The sequence below is a fragment of the Haliotis cracherodii genome, unplaced genomic scaffold (genome assembly GCF_022045235.1).
Source record: "Haliotis cracherodii isolate W230 unplaced genomic scaffold, xgHalCrac1.p SCAF_4, whole genome shotgun sequence".
Taxonomy (NCBI): Eukaryota; Metazoa; Mollusca; class Gastropoda; order Lepetellida; family Haliotidae; genus Haliotis; species Haliotis cracherodii.
In genome coordinates this window covers 7,810,286-7,825,638 of record NW_027266297.1, presented here as the reverse complement: position 1 = coordinate 7,825,638, position 15,353 = coordinate 7,810,286, and the positions used below count along the sequence as shown (strand labels likewise).

At 39.7% G+C, this 15,353-nt stretch overlaps 1 protein-coding gene across 1 annotated transcript in view; it reads left to right on the top strand.

Annotated features, from left to right (window-relative positions):
• Positions 1 to 14,574, top strand: part of LOC139480173 (uncharacterized) — a 38,979-nt gene extending 24,405 nt beyond the window's left edge. The window contains exons 12-19 of the mRNA XM_071263205.1: positions 473 to 596; positions 3,381 to 3,554; positions 4,544 to 4,765; positions 8,735 to 8,853; positions 10,245 to 10,302; positions 11,867 to 12,091; positions 12,302 to 12,373; positions 13,551 to 14,574. Coding sequence (XP_071119306.1) covers positions 473 to 596; positions 3,381 to 3,554; positions 4,544 to 4,765; positions 8,735 to 8,853; positions 10,245 to 10,302; positions 11,867 to 12,091; positions 12,302 to 12,373; positions 13,551 to 13,693 — 1,137 coding nt within the window. The 3' untranslated portion in view covers positions 13,694 to 14,574. The remainder of the gene's footprint in view (positions 1 to 472; positions 597 to 3,380; positions 3,555 to 4,543; positions 4,766 to 8,734; positions 8,854 to 10,244; positions 10,303 to 11,866; positions 12,092 to 12,301; positions 12,374 to 13,550) is intronic.
• Positions 14,575 to 15,353: the final 779 nt, after the last annotated feature.

The following is a 15,353-nucleotide window of genomic DNA, read 5'->3' as shown; positions in this document are numbered from 1 at the left end:
ATCGGCAATGAGGGGATAACACAAGGACTGGTCGGCTCAGAGTCAGTATAATGTGTCTGAGTAGGGTATTCTAGATCTTGTTACACGGCGGCATCGTATCTCTGTAGGCTAGCACTATAAACCTGAATAAATCTCTACACGTTCAAGCAAACACAAAAACGTACGTGCGCATTATATAAGTGCATTAATCTTCAACACGACGTTAAATCAAATTTTTCATCACCTCACCTCACCATTGGGGCTTTCCTCAATTGTTAAGCTGACACGGAAATACTGTATAAAGGGGTGTTAATCTAAACTTACTCACTCGCTCTCTATGACATTGAAGTCAAATGAACCTTCTTTATGTTGTATAGGTTATACGAATGAAACAAACTAAGGGAAATTATATGGAAATATATGATAATTAGTATATATGAGAAAAAACATGTATTTGTGACAGTCAGCTATTGCATTTCATCTTTTTTTGTAGGATGACTATTTTCTGTCGTATGATTTCTACAATTTTGATCAAGAAAACCCAGTGTTGAGTCGCTTTGACATTTCGCCATGCTACACCGACCAAGATGAGATTAGCTTCGAGATAACATTCCCAGGTAAGTACTCTATGTATTGTACAAAGACGCATTCTCAAGGACGATTTTATCCATGTTTGAGCACTGCGTGATAAAGGTGTTGTGTTATGCGGATAGACGTTCTTTATGTGTATGTGTGTGCACCCCCCCCCCCCCCCCCCCCCTTGTACATTTACATACCCTTGTGTGTCCAGCTAAGCTTTGCAATACCCCATGTAAATGATCACGGCGCTATACAAGTGCAATAATCGTGGACGCGACGTGAAACCCAATTTCACCTATGTGTTTGAACAAAGTAACCTTTGCCCCAAAACTTTCCCTCTGTATGTATAAAGTTACTTTCTCTCTGTATGTATAAAGTAACATACCCTCTGTATGTATAAAGAATATTCCCCTCTGCATCTTTAAACAACTTCCCCTCTGTATGTATAAAGTAACTTTCCCTATGTATGTATCAAGGAACTTTCTCCCTGTATGTGTAAAGTACCTCTCCATTTGCATGTACAAAGTAATGTCCCCTCTGTATGTGTAAAGTAACCTTCCCTCTGTATGCATAAATAAACTTTCCCTCTGTAAGTTACTTATCCTCTGTATGTGTAAAGCAACTTTCCCGCTGCATGTTTAAAGTAACTTTCGTCTGTGTGTAAAAAGTAGCATTTAGTATTGTTTAAATTAACTTGTATAAAATGTATGTATAAAGTAACTTTCCCTCTGTATGTATGATGTAACTTTCCCTCTGTGTGTTAAAAATAACTTTCCCTCTGAAAGTATAAAGTAACTTTCCCTCTTTGTGTATAAAGTAACTTTACCTCTGTATGTATAAAGCAACTTTCCCTCTGTATGTATAAAGAAACTTTTCCGCTGTATGTATAAAGTAACTTTCTCTCTATATGTAGAAAGTAATTTTCCCCCTGTGTGTATAAAGTTACATGTACTTACCCTCTGAATATATAAAATAACTTTCCCTCTGTATGTTTAAGTAACGTTCCCTCTGTATGTTTAAGTAACGTTCCCTTTGAATATATAAGTAACTTTTCCTCTGTATGTTTAAGTAATTTTCCCTCTGTATATTTAAAGTAACGTTCTTTCTGAATATACAGAGTAACTTTCTCTCTGTATGTTAAAGTAACATTCTCTCTGAATATGTAAAGTAATATTCCCTCTGAATACATATAAAGTAACATTCCTTCTGAATATATAAAGTAACGTTCCCTCTGAATATATAAAGTAACGTTCCCTCTGTTTGTATAAAGTAACGTTCCCTCTGTATGAAAAATGAAACTTTCCCTGTTTGTATAAAGTAGCTTTCCCTCTGTTTGTTTGAAGTAAGTTTTCCCCTGTATGTATAAAGTAACGTTCCCTCTGAATATACAAAGCAACTTTCCCCCTGTATGTATATTGTAATGTTCCCTGTGTATATAAAAAGTAACGTTCTTTCTGAATATATAAAGTAACTTTCCCTCTGTATGTATAGGATAAAACACGTCCGAGGGTTGTTATGATCTGTAAAACCCGCATCCCAAGGGATTTTCCTAGGGAAAGGGTTATAAATATCATAACAACCCGAGGGGAAGTGTTATATCTTCCTTATTTACCGATTTTGAACCTTAAAACTACGTTCATCAACATTTTTATGTTTCGAACATACTTTCCATGAACCTTAAGAAACGGGCGTAAAATATCTGTTGCTGGCGTACGGATCTTGAAAAGGACATTCTAAAAAGCAGTGCAGCATATCAACACCTCTCTAGCCTAGTGTACACTTACTGGGCTACAGATATGAAGGATGCGAGTTCGATCCTTGGGAATATAAAGAAAACATTTGTCATTTCATTTTAAATTCCATTACATGTTACAATCTGAACGGAAGTTTTTTAAATAAAATACACAGGATATTATGGGATATTATAACACATTATATAGCAAATATGACTTGAATATCCTATAAAATCCCAGGGACATTACAACGTCCCTGTTTATGAGATTGAACCCCACTGGAGAACAACAGGATGACGTCACCGGAGGTTTATAAGTTAACGTAACATTCCTTCTGAATATATAAAGTAAAGTTCCCTCTGTATGTATAATGAAACTTTCCCTGTTTGTATATAGTAGCTTTCCCCCTGTATGTATTAAGGAACGTTCCATCTCTATGTATAAAATAGCTTTCCCTCTGTATGTATAATGAAACTTTCCCTGTTTGTATAAAGTAGCTTTCCCTCTGTTTGAAGTAAGTTTCCCCCTGTATGTATAAAGTAACGTTCCCTCTGAATATACAAAGCAACTTCCCCCCTGTATGTATATAGTAATTTACCCTCTGTATATATAAAGTAACGTTCTTTCTGAATATATAAAGTAACTTTCCCTCTGTATGTTATAAGTAACTTTCCATCTGTATGTATAATGAAACTTTCCCTGTTTGTATGAAGTAGCTTTCCCTCTGAATATATAAAGTAACTTTCCATCTCTATGTATAAAATAACTTTCCCTCTGTATGTATAATGACACTTTCCCTGTTTGTATAAAGTAACTTTCCCTCTGAATGTGTTTGTTCAGGTGAAGGCTTGACTTGACTTTGCATGTGTTTGTGACCGATGCCACTTGTTGGGCCGGATACGCCCACCTTTTCGGGAAAAACCTAATGTCATCACTAATTGATAGTGATTCATAACCACATACTTATGAAAAGGTGGGAATCGTACAATGGACACTGCTTCAGATGAAAGTGGAAAGGGTTTAGTCTCTTTTATTGACATTAACAAAACAGATGCTAAATGATTTCGAGTGTGTTACTTTCATCCCCAGGGAACTATGTTGACTTTTTACTCAACTACAAGACTATTCTGGAAGATCTTGTGATTGTGGTCATCGCCAAGACGGGAGGTCTATCACCTGTCCGAATACAACGTGTGGACATGCACTGGGACAAACAGAACGCCTACTTCGTCGGAACAATCCTTGACATGGCCCCCGTTCTGGGTAATTTCATAGTGGCCCGTTTTACAAAACGATCTTAATGCTAAGACGATCTTTGTGAAACTTTAACATTGACATGCAACAGTCGTAGTCAGGTCGCTTTGTGGAGCTGGGCCCCGTTTCACAAAGCGATCGTAGCGCAACGGCTGTCTTAATTATATGTGAAAGTATGGGAGATACGATAGTCGTAGCACTATTATCGCTTTGTGAACAGGGCCCCAAGGGCCTACTTTCTTTTTTTATGTAACATCGTTGATGTTTGATGCTTTCATTCAGTTCAGTTCACGTATGCAGTATGTTCTTAGAGCACGAAACTCAAATGTTTGTTTAGTCGTTTGTTTGTTGTTTAAAGTCGCACTCAGCAGAATTCAAGCTAAATGACGGTGGTCTGTAAATAATCGAGTCCAGACATGATATAATGAGTATCGATCTACACAATAGCGATACGATGAGATGCATCAACCAAGTGAATGAGCTTGACCACCCGATCCCGTTCGTCGCCTCTTAAGTCAAGCATTGGTTGCTGAAGACTTTTTCTAACCCAGTTGTCTGCTCTTCAAGGATAAACAATACTGCACTTTTAATGCCGCCTTGAACAGTACTTCGGTTATGACACAGCGTCAGGTTCATGAGGGAACGCAGGAAGTAGATGTTGGCACTTTGGACACAGATAGAACACGGTTTATAATCGGTGCTGATGCCGCTTTGAAACGTGTTTCAGTGCCACAGCGTCAATATAATTATTTGAAAGAAAAATCGCAGTTCAAAGGGTCGTAGACGTCAATTACAAGGTGAAACAGCGGATCCTGACACGCCTAAGGGACACATATTTCCACGTTATGAATAATGTGTCATCCTTTTTTTTTAATCGAGAAAACAATGCCAGACATTATGCATGAAATTTTCTTAACAGACCAATATACTCAAAACCACTTCTTCTTCCATACATTTCGGTAACAATTACTCATACAGGGTGTTGTTTTTTGGTTCAGCCAGGTACCGGCGTTGGCCGAATATGGTGGCACACTTCGCAGACAGCCTTCGTGTAACAAACGTCGGCGACGCCCTCGGTTGTGCGGATGTGTGCAAAAACCAGGCATTTATTTGCAACAGCTTCGACCTCTGCCCAGGTGCAAGAACATGCGCCATGAGTTCGAATTACACATCGGTTGGAAAGGTTCTTCAAACCAGTGAGACCTGTGATCACTTTTCGCGTAAGTCAATTTAGACTTGAGGCGTAAACAAAGAAGCATTATTTGAAATGAAACTTTTAAGGCCCACGCTTGTTGAGACAGACAATACTAGTATTCATTCCATTAAGGATATCCGCAGCTGCACGGAATTCCATGAACCGCTGAGAAAATCAGATGTCAGTGCTCGCTACCGCTGAACAAATATCTGAGAACATCCCAGCTTTCGGTCAATCTCGCCCAATTCCGTCATTTTCAGTAATCGCAAATGAGACTCGGCTGTGAGTGTGGATATTTTCTGTCCCAACAGTAAACAGGCTAACACGATTTCGGAGGCACGTTTTTAGCACGTTAACGTTTCATCGTTGTTTAATTTTCACGAGTCCTACATATACTTAGCTACTTATTGAGAAAATCAATCCTCAATATATTCCATATATATTCCTATACAACAACGTTTTGAAAATATACTTCCAACATGTTGATGTAAACAAATATGAATTGCTCATGGTCCAAAGTGGCCTGACGGAGAATAATGATTAGCGTAAATAACTAACATAACTATCCTCAACGTTAGATGAGTGACATAACTTAAATATGCAAACGGTCGTTTTTGCCACACAAGAAGCAGTTTCTTTTTTCTCTGACAAGCTATTCATTATTGTCATCTGCACGCTAGTATGCTTACATCACGCAATGGTAATGTGGCCTAATATAGTCCCGGTTTACAATGGCTACGAGGCACCTCATAGGCCTAATTTCACCGGAAATAGCCGATTTTGTTCAGATAGCCCATAACAGATCACGTCAAAACGACCGAACTTTGACCGACCAATAAAACAAAATGTCCGCATAAGCCAATCAGAATGCGATCTTTATGGCACACGCTTTTAAACTGGCTTTCATTCCAGACTACACTTTGAACAATATCGATTGAAAATTTGAAAACTGAACAAACGAAAAGTATTGTATCCGAAATCGTATGGCAGTACTTCTCACGGAGTACGGTAAGCATCTTCCGTTTCAAATTTTTAACCCATTGTGAAGCGAGAGACAGACGGGGATTTTGACGCAACTGTCGCTCGGAATACCCCGTGTTATCCATTTCGAGATAGCATGATTAGAAAACACATTTCGAATGTCACTTTCCCGATCTTTTCGCCGACTCTAGGATTGGTCGGAAGAAAGGTCGTTCCCACGTGACCCTAAATGGGATTTCGTCAGAACTTTGTTTAGCGGTAGCGAGAACTAAGATCTGATTTTGATACTAAGCTGTGATTTTAATAAGTTGTGGTTTTAGGGTAATGCAAATCCCCCAATTGCAATCAAATACATTCAAAAGACATTCAATGAAGACAGGATTGTGTCGACCTTGTGTTAACGTAAAAATGACACGCCAGAGAACGATGAGTCTCGATTATCTGCAGAAACAGATTCCATTAGGCGTAAAAGGCAAGGCAGTGATGATATTTATACGAACGAACCGCTTTAAATTACCGCTGACACCAGGTGTTCACGGAAAGGGTAAGCATGTCCTACTGTTCCGGTAGACATGGCTTATGATTGTGTCTTGTCTGCATGAGTTATGTTTAGGAGTCGTGAATTTGTTATACTTTTACACAATAACAACATGTTACATAAGATGTATCTTGATTGTGTTAGATCTAGGGAGAATCCGACATTGAACATACTTATATAATCGTTATAGATACAAGATATTGGTTTAAAATGGACGTTTTACAGTAACAACTACCAGATTCAACATCATTTGTAGTTCACTGGTACTTGTCTCAAGGGGAACAGTATCATCTGCACATAGAAATACGATGAAACTGGGTTTTACGCGAAATATGAAAGATATTTGGATGAGCTGTATATCTTTACCAATTTACATATCTAAATGCTTCCCCAGATCGATAATAAATAAGTGAGTGAGTGAGTATGGTTTTACGCCGCCTTTAGCAATATTCCAGCAATATCACGGCGGGGGACACCAGAAAAGGGCTTCACACATTGTACCCATGTCCGGAATCGAACCTGGGTCTGGGCGTGACGAGCGAACGCTTTAACCACTAGGCTATCCGACCACCCCGATCATAAATAAGGAAAACAGAGCTGGGGCTACATTTTCGTTGTAGACTAGTTTATAAAACCCGTCTGTCCTGACATCTCTGTGGTTACAAGTCCAGGAGAGCATACAGTTCCTACCCATATACCTGTCAGTACACAATGTCTCCCCTTCATATCCTCAAGCTCGAACTACGTACATCGCGTATCAACCTTCGAGATGTCTTCATTCGGAGGACAATTTTCATATAAACAAAAACGACCGTCTCCATGGTCTAGTGGCAGAGCGTCTGCCCGGAGTGTGGAAGGTCCGGGCTTTCAATCCCCGACCGCGTCATACCAAAAGACGTTAAGTGATGGTTACCCTGTCTGGTGCTCGGCGTTAAGGGGCTAAGACAAGGACTGGTGGGCTCGGAGTCAGTATACTGTGTCAGAGTAGGGTAGTCATGTAAAACTGCGGCATGGTATCTCAGTGGGCTAGCACTACAACATCGGCATTAGTCCGGACTAGCACTGAAAAAAACGAAGAAGTGCAGGGTTGTCATTCAAGACAATGTACTGGCAGTTTGTTATTTCATCGTCACAGACAAGGCACAATGTCAACACATTCGTGACCAACTCGTGTTAATCCGGGACAAGCCGAATAGCGACCCGTGCCCCTCTCGTGCCCACCTTTGCGACTGGGTTCCGCCTACGTGCAAACGAGCATTGCTAAAGGAATTTTCAACTCGTTGCGTCATGATTCTCGTACATTTGCCTCACATACCATGTACGTTCCAAATGCCATTTGGGACACATCGGGACTTACAGTATTATACAGTTTGATTGAACACACTAAACTGTACCTTGGGTATAGTTTTAAATGAAAGTCATGTGTAAAATATAAAAATATTCCTGAGAGATTCTTTGACCTTTCCTATGCGCATTCTGATTGGTTTGTCGTATTCATCGATAGGGGTACGAGTCCTTTTGCAGGTTACGGACAGGGGCGAGTGGTGACGAATGAATGTCAACACACGGACAACACGTGATTACATAGAAAATAAGAATCGGGTGCAGATAATTGTTGAACCATACAGTTACTTTATTACAAGTACCAACAGCCCCCCTCCCCAAACACACACACGTGAATGCACAGCGCTTTACAAGTGGGCTCATTAATATTAATATTATTAATAATATACATAGACCAGTTTCATGGCGGTCACGGTCGATAATATTTTAAATAAATGTCCCTGCACGCCTAGAAGTGTTTGTTTCAGTCATTCTCAAAAAGCCTTCAAAACATTTTTACAACTTTCAAGGATTGAATTTATGGCTGTATATTGTTCAGTGATTTACATTGATCCTTGTGCATGATTCTCCTGCACTGTTTGTGGTATAATTTTGTCGAAAATGTATTCTGGCTTCATGAAATGTTCCTCTTAAAGTAAACCTTTATGTCCCAAACCATGGCATATAAATTAATGATACATGAAGCAAAATTGTCCATTTGAAAGCTGACATAGTTACAGGTTACAGTTTTCAACAGTGACATCTCCGCTGATTCCGCTATATATAAGATCCCAAACATTATATCTTTACTAAATCCGCCATTATTTTCGTACATTGTTTAAATACTGAACCAAAAAAGTTAGGGATCATGAAAACTTTTGGGGATATTTTTATGAAATTGTATGCTCAGTCTTCACTTACAAAAATATCTCTCAAAATATTCATGATCCCTGAACTTTGTGTGTTCAGTACACATATGTCGATCAATATATATCCATGTGGGCTTGTGTCCTTAAAACGCGTAGTTTCTGTTTCATATTTGAGAGGGTTTCAATTTCGTTACCTCAGATGCTACATGACAAGATAAGATAAGATATGATATACGATACGATACCATATGATAACTTCATGATAAGCATATTTGTGTTACAGGTGTGCTGACCGGAGCAGTTGACCAAGAGACACCGTTAATAACGGCGTACAGACTTATACGTACCGCAGTCACTTCAGGGAAGTTTGTTATCCCAGTGCAGCTTCCCACTGTTGGCATCGTAAGTACACGTACTTAAATTAATCTTAAATGCGTTTCGTGTCACTTGACTTTCTGGTCCATCGACCACTTGATTGTCTGGTTTGTTTGCCGGCCGCCGTCAGGGAACACACAGGTACTTTTTGTGCACATTGTGTGAGACGTGGGTTCTACCTGTCGAGCAGGCAATGCTTAACCTTTTAGCGAACACTGGCATCACCGATCTTCAGTAATTCATATAATTTTTACAGCTGTGTTGCCTTTTTACGTCCAATGGAATCCGTTTCGGCGGATAATCTAGACTGGTTATTCGCTGACGGTGACGTTTTAAATTCCCCTTAGACAGCAATATTCCAGCTACTTCAGGGAGGTCTGTGAATCAACAAGCCTGTTGTAAGGAAAGCCATGCCAGTTGTTGATAACATGATCAACGACACATTAAAAATCAGGTCTTTTACCCCTGTACAATACCTGTCCACATGCAGAGCCGAGCCATCTCCACAGACGACCACGTCAGGTGAACGTTCTAACCAGCTCATCAGTGCCAGGCTTCAACACTGAACGAAGCATTTCTGTATCTCAAAACCGAATATATATAGGTCTGTTCCGAATGTAAATGAGAACAAAATGTGCAATTATTTTGTGTATAATTTATAAGCCATCCACACCCGAAAGTGAGTACCATCGAATGGATAGGTCTGTTCTGTGTGAGTTGTCTTTTGGTAAAGTCGAAATTTTCCGTTTTACGTCAGTTGAGAAATAGAGCCGAATCGCTTAAGAAGCTGACATCTGATTGGCTCAAGAACCCACGCATCCTTCATTTATATTGTGCCACGCATCCTTCGTTTAGACTGCTATCAGAGAGTTCGTACAGGGTTCATCTGACGTGATCTATGGAGGTGTCTATCCTCAGATCTGTCCGCTGAGAGGTATCGTACTCGAATCGGAGTGACAGATCTGATGAGATGGAACCATCAACGCCGACGGTGAAAACAAAATCAACCAAATCTCGCATAATACTAGTGACCTCTGTAAGAAAAGAACATACATTTAACATCCGTTAAAAAAAATTATGCTTTCGTTGTAAGTCAAGTAACTGTTTACAGTTGTTAGTGGTTTTATCATGCTTATTTCGAAATGAATTATTTTAGGTTTCATATGGCGTTAATTGATCTATATTTCCACATATATACCTTTGCATAGTGGAATCAATCCCAATGGTACAATGTGTGAAGCCCATGTCTGGTGTTATCCGCCATATTCCTGGAATATTGCTAAAGGCGGCGTAAAACCCAACTCACTTACACATACCCTCGATTTATTTGGGTTTTTCTTAAATACTGTCTTTCAAAACTTTCTCTGTGAACCCGCTTTGAACAAGATTTGAGTATTTTCTTTTTTAATCACTTCCAGAATCAGACATTTACAGCTAAAAGCATAGGACAGCGAAGTTACAGTGCAACAACACAGGGTAAGAAGTCTTAGTTTTCTACATACATACATACATACATACATACATACATACATACATACATACATACATACATACATACATACATACATACATACATACATACAGACATACATACATACATACATACATACATATATATGATATCGAGCACTGGCAAGATAGCATGTTACACTAAACCATTGTACAATATCACCATCATGTTATTGATGGTATGTCGTGTATATAGCTTTATGTAGTATTCACAGTACGTTATTAATGGTATGTCATGTAAACAGCATTATGTAGTATTCACTGTATGTTATTGATGGTATGTCATGTTTATTGCATTATGTAGTATTCACAGTATGTTATTGCTGGTATGTCATGTTTATTGCATTATGTAGTATTCACAGTATGTCATTGATGGTATATCATGTTTATTGCATTATGTAGTATTCACAGTATGTTATTGATGGTATGTCATGTTTATTGCATTATGTAGTATTCACTGTATGTTATTGATGGTATATCATGTTTATTGCATTATGTAGTATTCACAGTATGTTATTGATGGTATGTCATGTTTATTGCATTATGTAGTATTCACTGTATGTTATTGATGGTATATCATGTTTATTGCATTATGTAGTATTCACAGTATGTTATTGATGGTATGTCATGTTTAATGCATTATGTAGTATTCACTGTATGTTATTGATGGTATGTCATGTTTATTGCATTATGTAGTATTCACTGTATGTTATTGATGGTATATCATGTTTATTGCATTATGTAGTATTCACAGTATGTTATTGATGGTATGTCATGTTTAATGCATTATGTAGTATTCACTGTATGTTATTGATGGTATGCCACGTATACAGCATTATGTAGTATTGGCAGTACGTTATTGATAGTGTGTCATGTATATAGCATTATGTACCTTTCACAGTATATTATTGATGGTATGTCATGTATGTAGCATTATGCAGTATTATGCTATTTTATTTTATTCATAGTTTGTCAAGTATAATGCATTATGTAGTATTCACGTGCACATTGTTATTGATGTTATGTCAAATACGACTATTGATAGTTTGGCAAGCGGGTGTTTTATAACAACATTAGGCTATTGATTGTGTGGAAAACATGTGTCATTGTATAATATCACTATTAGGCTATTGATAGAGGGACAAGCATGTAGAGTATACACAAAGAAGTGGGGGTGTGTGGAATGTTGAAGTGGGGGAGTGTGGAATGTGGGAGAGGGGGAGTGTGGAATGTGGAAGTTAACAACTACTTGTTCTAGCGACATGACATCTTATTCGAATCTAGTGCGTTGAACGTTCGTGTTGAAGGATATATCATTTGTAAACGCAGGACAACAGACATTACGTGTATATGGTGCTCGTGCTCTCTCTCTCTCTCTCTCTCTCTCTCTCTCTCTCTCTCTCTCTCTCTCTCTCTCTCTCTCTCTCTCCTGATGACGTAATATTGATGAGCATTGAAAACTATTTCTTTAAATGTCACTGTGACTGTTAAACCTTGTAATAATCTCACTGTCATCCTTCTGGCGTCCTAGGAGCCACGCCTCCACCAGCCGTCAAACAAAACACAACCCCTGGACAGCAGACACCACAGCCAACTTCTGCACAAAAGACACCACAGCCAACCTCTGCACAAAAGACGCCACAGCCAACCTCTGCACAAAAGACACCACAGCCAACCTCTGCACAAAAGACACAACAGCCAAACCCTGGACACCAGACACCACTGCCAAACCCTGGACACCAGACACCGAATCAAGGTGAACACGTCATTAACTGGTATAGGATAGTGTATAAGTATTATGTGTAAATTTGAACTTTACATAATAAATGTAAAGTTTACAGAAGCAACCTCAACTTAATAGAGACCAAAACACCTTTGATCGAGATATAAATTCAGTCTGCCAAAATTTATGAGAGTCATCTGTAGTTGTGATTGTAACTAATTGTTTTCTTTCTTTAAACAACAGGAAAGAACCCGACGAAGCCACCTGTCAGTTGTCCCAACGTCGCATCCCCACAAAAGTCGTCGAGCCACGCAGGTACGACTTCTACAACTACGATGGTCCCGTTTAAATTCTAAAGACATGCAAGAAATGTGTTGTGGGACAGGCAAGCTGACACATCACATCGGATCACTTGACACATCGCATAGGATCACATCATTCATCACATAAGATCACATCACACATCTCATAGAATCACATCACTCATGACACATCGCATAGTTAGTGAGTAAGTGAGTTGGGTTTAACGCCGCTTTTAACAGTATTCCAGTCATATCGCGGTCTGTCAGCTTAATGTAGGGGGAAAGCCCGAAGTGATGCAGGTCTCAGATGTTTACCACTTCGGCGAAACCCACGAGCACGGGTATGGTGCTGAAAAACCTAGAAACATTTTCGGGGCGACCCGGGATTCGAACCCACAATTATAGATTGCTGACGTGTCCAAGGGACGCAACTCTGCACAGTGAATCGCGGTGCCTTAGACGACTGGGCCACACGTGCTCCCACACATCACATATAATCACATCACACATCACATAAAATCACATCACACATCACATATAATCACATCACACATCACACATCACACATCGCATAGGATCACATGACACATCGCATAGGATCACATCACACATCGCATAGGATCACACATCACATAGGATCACATTACACATCACATAGGATCACATTACACATCACATAGGATCACATCACATAGGATCACATTACACATCACATAGGATCACATCACATAGGATCACATGACACATCACTTCGGACTACATGACACATCACATTACGTATCACACATGATCCCATTACACATGACATGGGCCCACGTGACAGGGAATCAAAACACATATGACACATCACACGACCATATGCCACATGACACATAGCACAGAGCAATATGATCACATCAAAAATTGGATCACATGACAACAGGATCACATGACACATTTCCACGTGACACAGAATCACATGATACATGTCAACATGACTCAGGATCACATGACACATGTCCACATGACACAGGATCACATGACTCAGGATCACAAGATAACAGGATCACATGACACATGTCCACGTGACACAGGTCCACATCACATGGAACCACATCAGACATACACCAAATACTAGTAACGGCATGGATTCGGGTCTTTGGTATTTTATTTTAAAATCATCGTACAGCCGTCTTCTTTTTTTCATCCAGGGGCATTCGTGGGAGTTGCTTTAGCCATGTTGGTTGTGGGCTGCATCATCGGTGTCGCAGTCATGATGTTTCTCCAGCGACGGCAGCAGAAAAAAGACAACCTTGAAGTTGCCTTTGTCAACAAAACCTTCGACGACAGCTAAAACTCTTTAACAAATGGGGGCGGTCGGGTAGCCTAGTGGTTAAAGCGTTCGCTCGTCACGCTGCAGACCCGGGTTCGATTCCCGACATGGGTACAATGTGTGAAGCCCATTTCTGGTGTCCCCCGCCGTGATATTGCTGGAATATTGCTAAAAGCGGCGTAAAACCAAACTCACTCACTCACTCTTTAACAAATGATTTGGAAAGAGATTACTCTGAACAATTCTTATCGTGTAAATATTTCAATGTCTGTATCCAGATAATTATATTTAATCATTGGTGGTGAAATGTGACTTCTTTATTGTTTTGTTATTAATCATATATGCTTGTGTTCATGTTTCGTATAACAAATCTCAATATTCTGTTTACTTTGAAAAAAGGCAAATAAAGATAAAGGCATATACAGTCAAACACGGTTGTGTCGAACTTTGATGTGTCGAACTTATGGTTATCTCGAAGTAAAAGCTTGGTCCCTGCGTACACCTTATTTATTATCATTTCCGGTTGTGTCGATCGAATCTCGAAGTATTAACGTAGGTCCCTTCAACTTCGACACAGCGGTGTTTGACTGCATGTGTCGTTTTTTGGAATTACGCGTGTATCACGAGATATTTCAAGGGTCAGTTACGTATACTCGAAAACTTCTATTCAAAAAGGATCTTGTAGCCTGGACCTGCCATCGAATTTCAATTCACGTGACCACCGCATGACAGTTGCGACCCGGATGTCCGTCGAATTAAAGCACGTCCGTTCCACATGGCAATCCATTTGTATGGACAGACATGGCGGTTTTCGTCGACTCGTAACCCAACTTGAAATTCCATTAAACACTAACACCTTTTAACAGTGGTTCATAAACATGCTTTAATAAAGTGGGAATCGTGCAATGAATTCTACTTTAATATTTCTTATGATTATGGAAATGGTTTTGGTGCTTTTGTTTGTTTGTTTGTTTGTTTGTTTGTTTAACGTCGCACTCACCGGGCTTCTGTGGGCAGTATCAGTATTCTGCAGTTGTACAAACCTCTCCAGACTCATGGCGGTCAGGGTAAACACAGAACACATGGCAGACACATTCTGAAGATAGTGGACGCTTTTGCACAGAAACTCCCCAAGGTCCAGGTGAATCAGAAGAACGCTGCTACCTGGAACAAAACAAAGACGAATGAACTACAATGCGTGCGTGCGTGCGTGCGTGCGTGCGTGTGTGTTAGGTCTTCAGCAACCCATGCTTGCCGTAAAAAGGGCGACTTTGCTATTGTAAGAGGCGACTAACGAGATCGGGTGGTCAGACTCGCTTACATGGTTGTATGTCATCGTATCCCAATTGCGAAGATCGATGCTCATGATGTCAATCACTGGATTGTCTGTTCTAGACTCGATTATTTTCAGTCCACCGTCATATAGCTAGCATAAAGCTGAGTGCTGTGTTAAACAACAAACAAACGAACAAACAAATACTTGTAGGTCTAGAGGTTGAGCCCTCGTATCCACCTGAGGCGCACTTTAAATCACCAGCACGATCCTTTAATGATATTTATGAAATTTCTTTCGTTTGAATGGAATGAAATTGATTTCTCTTCATGCGCAAACCAGATACAAAGGGGAGTAACTCATGTATAGAGGGCGCTTGTATGGAGTATATGAGTGACATCATGGGGC